General features: G+C 44.6%; 1 protein-coding gene across 1 annotated transcript in view; it reads left to right on the top strand.

Annotated features, from left to right (window-relative positions):
* Positions 1 to 385: 385 nt before the first annotated feature.
* The window catches only part of snd1 (staphylococcal nuclease and tudor domain containing 1), a 173,945-nt gene continuing 161,091 nt past the window's right edge, over positions 386 to 13,239 (top strand). Inside the window, 9 exon segments of the mRNA XM_034579091.1 lie at positions 386 to 651; positions 4,094 to 4,243; positions 5,057 to 5,177; positions 5,781 to 5,862; positions 9,842 to 10,002; positions 11,373 to 11,464; positions 12,074 to 12,232; positions 12,333 to 12,439; positions 12,838 to 12,928. Of these exon segments, the coding sequence (XP_034434982.1) occupies positions 577 to 651; positions 4,094 to 4,243; positions 5,057 to 5,177; positions 5,781 to 5,862; positions 9,842 to 10,002; positions 11,373 to 11,464; positions 12,074 to 12,232; positions 12,333 to 12,439; positions 12,838 to 12,928 (1,038 nt within the window). The 5' untranslated portion in view covers positions 386 to 576.

The following is a 13,239-nucleotide window of genomic DNA, read 5'->3' on the forward strand; positions in this document are numbered from 1 at the left end:
GACGTCCCATGGAGTGAATAATACTTATGTAATCTAGAGTACAGTGTACAGCCCATATTCTTTTACATTTTGTAAAATTAATTAAGCCGAATTAACTATCAACAGTTAATTCTGACTATTTATTAGTAATTATGCTGATAACTATGACTGAATTACTCTGAGACTAAAGAAACCTTAAAAAGCTGTTAATTCCCAGGCAGGTTCTGCAGCTCACACTCATTATGTATCTTCTGTGGTGTGAAGCCCAGATCTCCGGCGGGCCGTGAAGGCAGCGTGAGCCGGGTTAACGCTATGCTGACGTGTCGCAGCTCCTGCTCCGGAAGTCTTTATTTCAATTTTCCTACGCGCTCGTGAAGCGGCGCCGTCCACTCCCATTCATTTCTGCCCGTCGGACCCGGAAGCGCTCGCACTGCTGTGTGTACGCATGGCAGAGCGTGTTTCCGGTATAACGTGTGTGTTGATCGGCGCTCAGCCCTTTTTCTCTCTTGGCTTCCCGTAGAACAGTCACTCACTTCAGGGTCCCTGCTCCCTCACCTGGTCACCCCCTCAACGGCGTTACTCCTCTACCCGGCGGACATGGCATCTGTTTCGGCACCAGCTCAGGCGGCCCCCGCTCCGTCTGCTCATCTGCAGCGGGGGATCGTGAAGATGGTAGGAAACCATGAGGATGTGGGGGGGGGACACACACAGCCAGTTAGCTTCGTTAGCCAGGGAGGGCTAATGGAGGCTAAAGCAACTTCCTCTGAGCTAACGTGGCGGTTTAAATCCACTTTTGTGCTGAAAGCGGGTGTTGACATCGGGTCTCTAACAACTGTCAGTGAACGGTCACCTCACCCGGCAGCATGTCGGCTAAACCCGGGGCTAGCTAGCCTGCTACTGACTTAGCTCCCCCTGCTAATGAGCTGGATTGACATTAGCACATGCGAGCTATCCTGATATCCTGCTGGTGGCAACTTAAACTGACAGTTTGACAGGAAGTCCGATGAGCCCAGTGTCCCGAGAGCAACTTTATTCCCATTTACGAACTGTTTAAACTCGCCGGACACTAATGTCAGGCAGGGACTCGGCTAGTGCAACGTCAACAGATGTTCAGGTTCCCATGCTAGCAATGCTAACTAGCTGTTAGCAGTCACTTGTCCTGCAACTTGTGTGAACAAAGTTTTTGGTCTGACGCGTCGCAGAGTTTACTGGATTTTTACAACGTTTGCACAAACGGGATCAGTCAATCATTCAATTGATTAAAGCTTATTGCAAATCAGCGCTTAGCCACCTAGCCTGAAAGCTAACATTGTCTACTTTTACCCCCCTCCTAGAGTTTCCCCCCGTTGTGACTTATTTAAAACGCTGGTTGTTGTGATTATGAAATCGAGGAAGTCCAGGGTGTCATGGTGGAGCTGGTTAATGTGTGTCAGAGCTTCCCAGTCGCTGGCTGGGTTTCCTCCGTGTGCAGAGCGACCACAGGAAACTGACACGTAGCTCCAAGCTTTCTTCCCCCCCATATAATCTCCCACTCGTGTTGGCTGTGTGCAGCCTCTGCTCCTGTTACTTCACCTTCCCTCCAGGCAAACTCGGATCAGAGCCCAGGGAAAGGTCATCTTCACCCTCCCAGATAGAGCAAGCACACACTGTTCTCGTTGAATGCATTTGCACGGTTACCTGGTTTAACCTGTGGAAGTTCCCCCCCTGTCTGACATGAGAAGGCACCAAGCTGTCACTTTAAAGAAGTACTGTGCTAATGGAGATACTGACAATACAAAACGTTTAAGTATGAGGTGACTGAAAGACACAAGTAACAGAGTATTGAAGCCATATATATATATATATATATATACAGATTTAAAGATAAATAACTGAAGTTATACAAAGTTTAGCATTAGACTAACAGCCTGTAATAATATGGTTCAGCAGACGTAAGTGTATTTAGAACAGTGCAAGAGTGAAACTAAAAATACTAGACAGATATCAAAAATATAAATCAAATACAGATAAGCATAAGCAGTAATGCTGACAGTCTGGCAGACTTGTGATATGGTTAATGTGTCAGTTTGTCATATCTGAGAGGAGTTGTTAATGTGGCCTTAAGGGAACTTCACTGATCATAGTTGACACAGGGAAACTGTATATTCCTAGTGTACAGCCTTTTACCCACAATATCAATATTTATAAGCAAGTTCTGTTTGTAGAATCTGATTTTTCTATGAACTGATTTGATTAAATAAGGCTTAAACATTATTTTTAAATCCCAGTTTAACACATTGAAACGCGCAGATTTAAATCAGTTATCTGGTTTTACACGTACGGCTCCAACGACAATATCAACCATTACCACAATGTCATTTTCATCAACAGCAATATCACAAAAGTCCAATCAATCAATCAATCAATCAGCACAGTGAGGAGGAATAACACAGAATTGATTTGAAGTGTTTTGCTGTTTTGTAAATCTCTGCTCCTAAAGAAGAGATTAAACTCACAACCTTCACTCAGTGGGAAAAATCTGTCTTGAAACTTAAACAACAATGTGACATTTATTCTTATAATTATCAATATCGACTGATATGAAAATCTTTATCCTTTTTATATAATTTTTGGCCACATCGCCCGGGCCTCAGTCGTGTTACATTCTGTCTCTCGTGCTCCTCGTCGGCGTGCACTTCACCAGGGAACCTACTCAACACACCCAACCACACTCGTCTCCAGGCATTTGAAGATGGGCTGTTTTTAGAAGTGTGCTAGCTGCTGTAAACAGGTTGACATCGTGTGTGTGTGTGTGTGTGTGTGTGTGTGTGTGTGTGTGTGTGTGTGTGTGTGTGTGTGTGTGTGTGTGTGTGTGTGTGTGTGTGTGTGTGTGTGTGTGTGTGTGTGTGTGTGTGTGTGTGTGTGTGTGTATGTGGTGTGTGTGTGTGTGACTCTCTTGTGGGTTTAATCACCAAGGAGCTGAGGGGGTTTGTGAAGATCATTAAAGCTTATCTTTAGTGCACTAAAGTCAGAGTTTATATGTTAGCAGATTGAATCTTTGCTTTCTCCAGATTTTAAATGATTTTGCACACAATGTAAATAATCTTGTAATGTAGTAGAACCCACATCTAATACAGTCTTGTCTCTGCTTCGAGAAACGTGATGTAGAGTCTTGCAAAGCCTTGTGGTACATTCCAAGTTGAACGTGGTCCGTTTTGTAAACACAGAAAGGAGGGTAGTCCCTCTTTTTCTTTTTTTTTTTTCCATGCCTAGTTGGCATTCAAAAGATCCAGGAACCTTCCTGCTGAGCTCACACTTGTGGGAACCCAGTCAGTCAGTGGGTGAACAAGTGCTGATATGATGAAGAGTTTTATCTTGTCCACATCTTAGATCAACAGCCCTCAGTGATGCTCCCTGCAGACACTCTGGAGAGTTCGCAGATAAAAGGTGTTTGCTCAGATTCGTGGTAAATGCCACGGTTGTCAAACCCAAGAGTAGGTTATCTATTTATTTTTTTTGTTTGTATTTAGCCATGCTATCAGTTGGCGTGATCTCGTTCTGCGTTTGAATGACAGACTGTCACCACGGCAACGTCTGGCAGAAGTTGCTTTCTGTCTCCACAGCTGTAATAGTTTCGAGCTGTTTTCCTGTTCCACCCTCAAGACTCAGCTAATTTGAAGCTCACTCCCCACAGGAGTTAGGGGCTTAAAGTGACTTTATTTACCTATTTAAAACACACACACGAGAGAGAGAGAGAGGAGAGAGAGAGAGAGAGAGAGGAGAGAGAGAGAAGAGAGAGAGAGAGAGAGAGAGAGAGAGAGAGAGAGAGAGAGAGAGAGAGAGAGAGAGAGAGAGAGAGAGAGAGGAGAGAGAGAGAGAGAGGAGAGAGAGAGAGAGAGAGGAGAGAGAGGAGAGAGAGAGAGAGAGAGAGAGAGCTCTCTCTGAGGAAATAAAAACTGAAAGCCACCTCTGACTTCCCCCTCTAACACAGGTGATGTGTTGTGGTCATGTATCTGCTCCTGGTGTATTGCATAATCATTTTTGTGTTTAAAGATATGACCCACATTTTGTTGATTGAAACTCAGGCTAGTATCTCCTCCAGCTGACAAGTTTTTTGTTATTGTCATCTCTCCAGGTCTTGTCGGGCTGTGCTATCATTGTGCGGGGCCAGCCTCGAGGCGGCCCGCCCCCGGAGCGTCAGATCAATCTCAGTAATATCCGAGCGGGGCCCATGGCCCGCCGAGCCGCTCAGGGCCAGCCCGACACCAAGGACACTCCCGATGAGGTGAGTCCCTTTCTGTTTGTTTGTTTATATTTGTGTGTGTGTTTGGCAAAGGCAGAACAAGGTCCTACTAAGTAGCCCCCCCCCAGCACACACTCTGATATTTCCAATGTGGTGGTGAATGCTGATGTGTACGTCCTAGTTTTTTTTACTATTGGGATATTTTACTGTCACCTGACTTTTCTATCCTCTTTTTGATTGAGCAGTTATACCACAATTATGTATGAATTTGTATTCAGACCATGTTTGTTTGAGTAACCATGAAGCCTTAAGATAAACATGTCGGCTCTCAGTTCAACTTGAGGCTTTGAGATATCGCTCATGTAATTTGACATTTTCTTATCATCAGTTTATTCAAGGCAGCCAAATGTGACTATTATCTCCTTTTTTGGGGGGGATTGATTAACATCTGCACGACTTGACTGTCTGCTGTTTATGTTTTTGAATACTTTTTCCAATTAGGCTTTGACAGATGGTCATGGCTTTTTATCTTTATCAGATGAAAAAAAAAAGATAATTCCATTTAAACCAGCTGACAGGAATACTTTGCTTTGACAGAGATAATATCACAGTGAAAAAGCACTGAAGCTTTTCCCTAACATGATCATCACGCTGCTAATTATTGCATTAATGGGAACTTTTTTTTTTCACTACACACAATACACATCTAAAATGAAGGATTGCGTTTGTCACAACAGCAATATGTCTCTGCTTAGTTGTTTAATTCTGCTGCTGCTGATGAGTCAAACTGCACCATTAACTCCCGATGGGATCATGATGTGGGAGTCCGCATTAATATTCCTGTCTGTGTTGCAGCCGTGGGCCTTTCAAGCCAGAGAGTTCCTGCGGAAGAAGCTTATCGGCAAAGAAGTTTGCTTCACTGTGGAAATCAAGACCTCACAGGGCAGAGAGTACGGCATGGTCTACCTGGGGAGAGGTGAGTCCACTGTCGGGTCCGGCGGCTCAGGTTGCATTTCTGTCTGAGCCTGACCTGAACTTGACTGGTCTGTTTTATGTGTCCGAAACCCGACCCCCAGTAAATAAGCTGCCCTGAGTTTGCGTTACCCTGTAGCCAAGGTCCTTAGTTATTGGTTGCCCCAGTGATTAACATGACCTGAAATTTATTTCAAATGTTTTGTCTGAACCCAGTGTGACCCAGACAGTCTCGGGTCAAGTCTCCTCACACTAGTCCATTGAACCTTTATAAACTCAAACCGACCCTGAAGTATGTCCACAAACATCATGGATGAGAAAAAAATACAGATGTGTTTGTCCTTTATTAGTGTAGTCTAGTCAGTGCTAATGTTAGTATCACTGACTTCAGCTTACTTGCAATTCTGGGTTTGAGATCACTATCAAAATACTGAGTTTGCAAAAAGTGATTCATGATTGGCTTTTTTCCTGTCAAAATTAGCTGACCTGAAGTACTTGCCGTGTAATTCTAACCATATTGGAATATGGTAATAATACACTTTAAATGATATAAACTGAAATGATAATAATATAATAATGACTCCTTTTCTCTGCCCTCTCATTTTAGACACAACAGGCGAGAACCTCGCCGAGTCTTTGGTGAACGAGGGCCTCGCCACAGTCCGCAGGGAAGGAATCAGAGGGAACAAGTGAGTTGTTTGTGTCCGAGCTTCATGCTCTCTGCTACTATCTGTTGAAAGGCTTTACATGGCGACTGAATGACCGCACATGTTAGCACGGTATTATGACCTTTTAGAGATTAGGAAAAAAATTGTGCTGACCTTGGGCGATCTTGTTGTTAGAAATCAGATTGAGGTTTGTATAACGTTTGTTTTAATGCTATAATAACATAGTTGGCATGACTTAGTCCGTGGGGTTTGAATTCATTTTTGACGTCAAAGCTTGTTTTGTTTCCTCAGAATTAGGAGGAAATCACTGTCAGCAACTTGATTTAATCTCCTGCTTGCAAAAGCTTACAGCAGCACAACACTTAATAAGCTGTGGCGGGAGATAATATATGTTTTCAGCTGGGGCACTGTAGAGAATTGAGATAAAGCCCATGTGTCCCAGATGGTGGCAGTATTACCCTGCTGCTGCTGCTGCTGCTGCTACAACAACAAGGTCCCTCCGAAGCACTTCTCTGCCACATTGCCCTTAAGAGCTAATCCCCTAAATACACTCGCACACCCAGCTCTCTATATGACTCTATAAGTGCTGCATAGCCCCCCCAGTGGCAGCGTTTGCACATTACAAGCAATTTTACTCGTGCTGCTACATTTGTATCCTCCAACATGAACAGAGATGATGCGAATATTGTGCCACTAATGACCCATTTTGAGCATCCTGTGCACTGGCCCAGAACAAGTGCTAATGTAAACGATGCTTTAAGAGTAAGTGGGCATCATTTAGCCAAAGGGGGGAGGCCCATTACTCAGTGAGGACTTCAGGCCACAGTTTGTCCCCCGACGATCCAAGCCTCCAATATCATTACCCCTCGTGACTGGCGACGCTGATCGCACCAACTGTAGTGTGGTGATAATTACGTGGGCGGCGATAACGATGATTGCTTTCGGACAGTGCAGTTAAACATGTGCTCCGAAACGGACGGCGACTAGGGGAAAGCGGTCAGCTCACCGACGCATTTAACAGCCGGGGCCAGTGTTGAGCAGTGAAGCAGAGCAGGCTGAGGCCCAGATGTTTCTGGGCTGGTTCCCCTTGGATGTTTTTAGAGCAAAAAAAGAAACAAACAGGAAGTGTCTCACAAATCTTGACTTCAACGTTACACTTGGAGAGAATTTAATCTCTTGCTACTCAGCTGCAATAACCCCCACAGTTTCCTGGCGACGTGAAGTTTGAAAGAATTGTGATTTTCTTCTGTCTTGAGAAAAAGTGAAAAGACAGAATTTTTTCAATCTTCTGACTCGTCTCTGACCTGGTTTCTGTTACTCAGACTGTTTTTCAATCAGAAAACTTCTCTGATGGGGGTAGACTCTGAAATGGTCGGGTGCCGCATTTCCGTTGACGATTTGACAAAAAACCACAGACAGCCGGGTTTCAACAGAGGAGACGTATTTACATGGACATGAACTGTGCTCTATAACTCCACCGTTTGAGCCATTTTAATCCAGAGAAGTGCTGATATAGAGGTGTAAACATCTCAAGGGATGAACTGCTCTCATTTGGGCATTGCCGCTCACTAAACTGCTTTCAGTGAAGTCTGGACATTTCCGGAGGGGCTGTATGTGAGAACGCAAACGTCTGAGTCAGTTGCTCGGCACATTCTCAGTATTTTTTACTTTGAGTTCCCGACTGAAATGTCCAGAAAACGTCAGTGAGTGAGAATACAGCAGGAAAAGGGGCTTTTGGGGGTAAATGTGCTCTTTATGCAGCTGAATCTTTACGTTGGATCCTGTCTCCTGCTGCTCCAGCCTGGTGCCACCTCTCACCCAAATGTTTTCCTGTTGTTGTGAATGTGTCGGACCTGAACAATGTCCTGCGGCATTCTTCATATGTGAAAGGCGAACGCCAGACAATGTCAACAACATTGCGTCTGGAGTTCGTGTCTGAAAGCCCCTCAGGAGTGGAACCTTTCCAGTCCAAGTCCACACGGGAACAGGACTTCCTGCACCATTTCCATACTGTACAAAGTTAACAGGGAGTTGTAAAACCGGTTCTCTAAGCTTCAACAGTTTGTATCTATTTCAAGTGCTTTACTTTGCAGATGAAAGATTTAGCCTTCAGTGTGTGCACATATACGAGAAGTGTAAAGTTTCCTTCCTCGTCTCGCTCAGTTATTGCACTTTCTTACCCGTCAATATCTGTTTTGATTCGAAGCGCATATGTCGGTTGGAGGGATTTGCTGACATATTGAAAGAAACCAGTCGGCTCAGAGGCATGGATAAGTTCACTATCATCTGCCTCCACACATGGATTTATTTCTGTATCTAAATCAATCTCTGCTTCTGGGTTTCTTTCCATTTATTTCCGTGGCTTTACAATGTCTGCTTTCCTTGATTGCATTGTTGGCGCCTCTCACTCTGCTCTTTGTAGCCCTCTGTTATTGTCTCGCACTTAAATTCTAAGAAGCTTAAACACAATTGACTTCTTACAGAAAGTTTGCCTATTGTCGCCCAGTAAGCAAGAAACTGTTTATTAGTTAAATCAGCATAAAGGGGAAGGTGAGCTCGAGGCCAAGCCCAGCAGGGAAAACGACTGTAGAGCAGGTTGTGTGTTTGTGTTGCTGTTTTCAGACATGAACTCATGCAGCAGGTGATTGTGTTCACAACAACAGGAAAATGCAGGAGGCAGGACATGATGTATATATTCTACTGTGGAAATCATGTTTTTGTGTTTCCAGCACATCATCGCTGGTGTTGAATTTTCATCCTGAGATATTTGTTAGAAATGTCGCCAACACTCCCAGTCGCTCGCTGTGGGCTGGTCTCATTCTCTGGACATTTTACTGGAGGGAAAAGTTGTGGCATTTTAATTGAGCCCCACTTTGTTGCCTCTCCAAAGCGTAAAAACATATTTTTTGGCAGCAAGATGTAGAAATATTCATTTCATTCACTTCCACATCTCGCGTCAACATCGCTTCCCCCCCCACATCAAGTGGGTAGAATTAACTTCTCGCTAAAACAAAAGCCTGGTGGCCATTTGAAGTTCTGAATAATTAAAGTTGTACAAGGGCCCTCAGAAAGCATCAGGCGGCACCATTTACAGAGCCAGTGTGGACGTGATTGTGGCGTTTGTAGCCAGCTGCGTGATTGCCCTTTTTGAAGGAGCCGTCAAACGCTGTTATCGTCGCTCCTCAGAACGCTGAGATGGATCTCTTTAAGCAGTTATAATCTGATCATCTGGTTTGCCACTCCAGCAACAGTGTGGTTTGTTCAGGAGCAGCACTTTACCCGGCACTTAGTTCAACAAAGCCGGAGTCTTGCAGCTCTTTTAAGGAGCACTTAAGTACGTTTAAGTTTAGATCCCCTGACACTTCAGCCGCACACACGAGCTCAGACCGCTGCTGTAAGTCTATGTACCGTGATGAATCCAACACGACAAATGGTTTTGTTTCACTTTGCCCACAAGACGTTGTAATTCTTGTATTTGCGTATTGGAACAGGGCTTCTGTAGACCATGTGAAACAGAGCATGTTAAACTTAACAGGGGGTGCGACCCCACAATCAAAACCTTCTCTGCTCATTAGATTTGGCGCACATCCCCTTTGTGACTGGTGTGAAATTAACTGCAACCTGTTAACAGGCCGAGCTAACTGTGTTATTGTTCAAGTGGGTTGTTAAAGGCGCTTTTATGACACCCAGAGACTCTGTTATAGAACTGTAACCTCGCTATGAGCGGCGTTTCAACTGGAACTAGCACAGCATCAGTGCAGCTGTGTTCATTAACTGCATTTTCGTTTTCCAAAGCGTCTGTGGTTTAAGTTTCCGTATCAGTTTCACTCGGCTGCAATAAAATGTTCAACTTAAAAAAAGAAAAAGTTGGTTGGAAAAACAGCAGCAAAACTTCGATTCACTGAGTACGTAGAGAGCAACATAACGATTGTACCGTAGAGTTTTAATGTGGTGTTTCTTTTATTGTGTCTTTAACTTCCCTCTTCATTTGTGTGAACAGTCCAGACCAGGCCAGACTGTGTGAATTGGAAGACCAGTCAAAGTCTTCCAAGAAGGGCCAGTGGAGCGAGGGCGGCGGCACGCACACCATCCGGGACATGAAATACACCATAGAGAATCCCCGCAACTTCGTCGACTCCTTGCACCAGAAACCTATTAACGGTAAGGGATTTGGGAGTGGTGTATATACACTGAAAACAAACACACCCATATATGTTATATCTATTTCGTATAAAAGCCAAATTTCAGAAATCCAGTTATTTCCCTGAGGTTTATTCACTCTAAACTTCCAGGCATGTAATGGCTCAGGGTGTATCTCCCTTCGCTGGCTCATTCCCCCAGTCTCTCATCTCTGACCTACCCGAGGTGTAATATGCCGCTCAATTCATTTCCAGACGACCGTCGTTAACAGGAGCTCAGCTCATTTCACTACCCTTTAATTGAATGGGAAAATGAACCGGGCAGGGCCTCGTTTTTGTCCTCGCCATTCCTTTATTTCTTGTTCTTACCATTCATGAGAGACCGTCAGGGTTGTTTCGGAATTGAAGGCAGCAGTCCAGCCAGAGAGGTTTTAAAAGTCTGGTGAGTTGCTGCGACAAGCTGAATACCAATTTCTCTCACATCTGCCTATGCAGACGCACGCACGCACGCACGCACACAAGGTGTACACACAAAGCAACAGGTGAGTGATATGCTTTCAAGGACAAATACAATGTCGCACCTCAGAAGCTTTTCAAGAGAAATGACCTTGCCTCAAATTTTGATATGCTGCATATAACACTGTCAGAACTTTAAAGTGACAGGCCACCAAACTAATTCACCTTTAATAGGCTTGAAAGGTGGCGGCCTAATAAGAAGTGTATTAGCCGTATTGTCCTGGGCTCAAAATTAGGGTCAATAGGATTTTAAGTTATTAAGGTGATATTCACAAATGAGTCCAGAGTTTGAAGTTGAAAATGAACCTCTCTAACCTGTTTGCCCTCTGATTGGACTCTACTTTGTGACTGGATTGTGTTCGTCCATTCGGGTTCAGGTGTTATTTCCCAGCGACCCCTCGAAGCCCCACACTAGTGAGTGTTTGATGAAGAGACGTTTTGGTTGAATTGGATCACACAGTCTGCCAAGGAGGCCGTAACATTCTCCTCTTTGAGGAGTACCAGCAAACGATCCTCTAGGGAAAAAAAAACACTCCAGTGTCACTGTTCAGTCAGACGATCACAGGTATTATTCTTTTGAATCCAACGAGCGTCATGTGAAAAGAGAACACATGCTCTGACAATCTTCCCAGGTAGAAGGACCATTGGAACAAGTGAAATCAATTCAGGGTATGATTAGTCTGGCCTGCCTGACATTTGCGGAAAGTGTTGTTGTGTTTCACCCCGGATGCCTAATCTTTCAATCCCCGCCTGGCATTTTCCGCTATAGCACATATAAACAAACAAGCAAGTGTTATATTAGAGCTTGATTTCTCTGATGCTCTTCTTCTCCTGCCTCCATCACTTCTTAATTCTGTTGTCCTTCCTCCCCTGCAGCCATCATCGAGCATGTGCGTGACGGCAGTGTTGTTCGTGCCTTGCTGCTCCCCGACCACTACCTGGTCACCGTCATGCTGTCTGGAGTTAAGGTAACCACGGAAACTGTTGACTCAATCTATTAGTCAAGTGACTTCAGTAACGAGAAGAAGTTAACATAAATGAACGCACCGTCCCTTCTTTAAGTCCGTGTTTGTCCTCGCAGTGTCATGTCCGCCCCCGCTAAATTTCCCCCATCCGTCTCTTTCACCAAGTCCGGCTCTGCCAATGGATCATTCAAGATAACTAATCTGTTTCATCTCCCTCTTGAAGATATTACATCCATTTCAAGGTGTTCTTTTTCTCGTGGTTCAAAAAGCTTGACTGCTCCCGCCGCCTGTTGTGTTTATCTGTCTGGCGGTTTGCCACGCTCAAAAGGAGAATACAGATAGGATGTGAAGCGACGTGACAGTTAAAAGAGGATAACAGTAGTACAAAGAACGAACAGATTATATCAAAAGTACAAAGTGTGTGCATGAAAACCTCAGAACAAAGGGTTGACTCCTGGGAATTGACAAATTGCATGCTAGTCTTGCAGTGGTTCTCATAATCTGTTTCAGGACTCAATTTAGTATTTACCAATGCTTGTAAAATACCTAATGATTGAGGCACAGCACAAGTATTATTGTGTTAATGTCTTTGTGTAATTCTTTCCTCTCCAGTGTCCCTCGTTCAGGCGGGAACCGGATGGCGGGGAGACACCAGAGCCGTTTGCAGCAGAGGCCAGATTCTTCACCGAGTCCCGGCTTCTGCAGAGAGACGTTCAGATCGTCCTGGAGAGCTGCCCCAACCAGATCATATTGGGCACCATCCTTCACCCGGTAGGACGCAGGAATCGTCGATGGGCTGTGGCGGTCTGGTCTAAATTCTTCCCCTGTCCACTGATCTTTTGTCTGTCCCTGTCACCGTCTTTTCTTCCAGAACGGGAACATCACAGAGCTCCTGCTGAAGGAAGGATTCGCCCGCTGCGTGGACTGGTCCATGGCCGTTTACACCCAGGGAGCCGAGAAACTCAGAGCTGCTGAACGGTGGGTAGCTGCAGCAGAGCTATTAGCTGCCCACTGAAAACTTTATATTTGTTAGGTCCCTTTTTTATAGAATATTTGAGAAGCCTATTTTACATTATTTTACCTTCTGGAAATGGCAAGATCTGATGAATACTTAGAGAACATGCAGATTCTTGAAATATTGTAAGTACTTGTGGAAATTAGATAGTCGATGTGCAATGAGATTTATGCCACCACTACTCGAACTGAACAATCTCACTCCATTCTGCTGCAGTGACACTTTCTCTTCTGTAGCATTTTTCCAGCCTCAGGAATAATGTTTTCGACACCCGATTAAGCTCTTTTATGTTCCTAATATATGGCTAATGGTCGGGACTACCACTGCTGCTGATGTTAATGTGAGTTTTGTTCTTGGCCAGGTCTGCTAAAGAGCGCAAGGTCCGCATCTGGAAGGACTACGTCGCGCCCACAGCCAACTTGGACCTGAAGGACAGACAATTTGTAGCCAAGGTGAGGCCCTGAGGTAGTTTTTATTATCTGCGTCTCATTAGAAAAGGTGCTGGTCTGCACAGGTCTGAATCGCTACAGTTCAAACATATTTTGACACCAAACTGAGTTTCTATTGGTTGATTTGTTTGTGGCCATGTCACAATATCATCCCTGATCACCACATAATGATTTTTTAAATTGGTCAAATCTCCCCTCACAGCTGCGCTCATTCATTCAGTCCCTGCTGGCTCGCTCGCTCGACACACATGCAAACACGGTCATCGGACACATCTGCCAAGTCCGACTCGGTGAAAACAACATAATTTGGTTTT

The sequence above is a fragment of the Hippoglossus hippoglossus genome, chromosome 23 (genome assembly GCF_009819705.1).
Source record: "Hippoglossus hippoglossus isolate fHipHip1 chromosome 23, fHipHip1.pri, whole genome shotgun sequence".
Taxonomy (NCBI): Eukaryota; Metazoa; Chordata; class Actinopteri; order Pleuronectiformes; family Pleuronectidae; genus Hippoglossus; species Hippoglossus hippoglossus.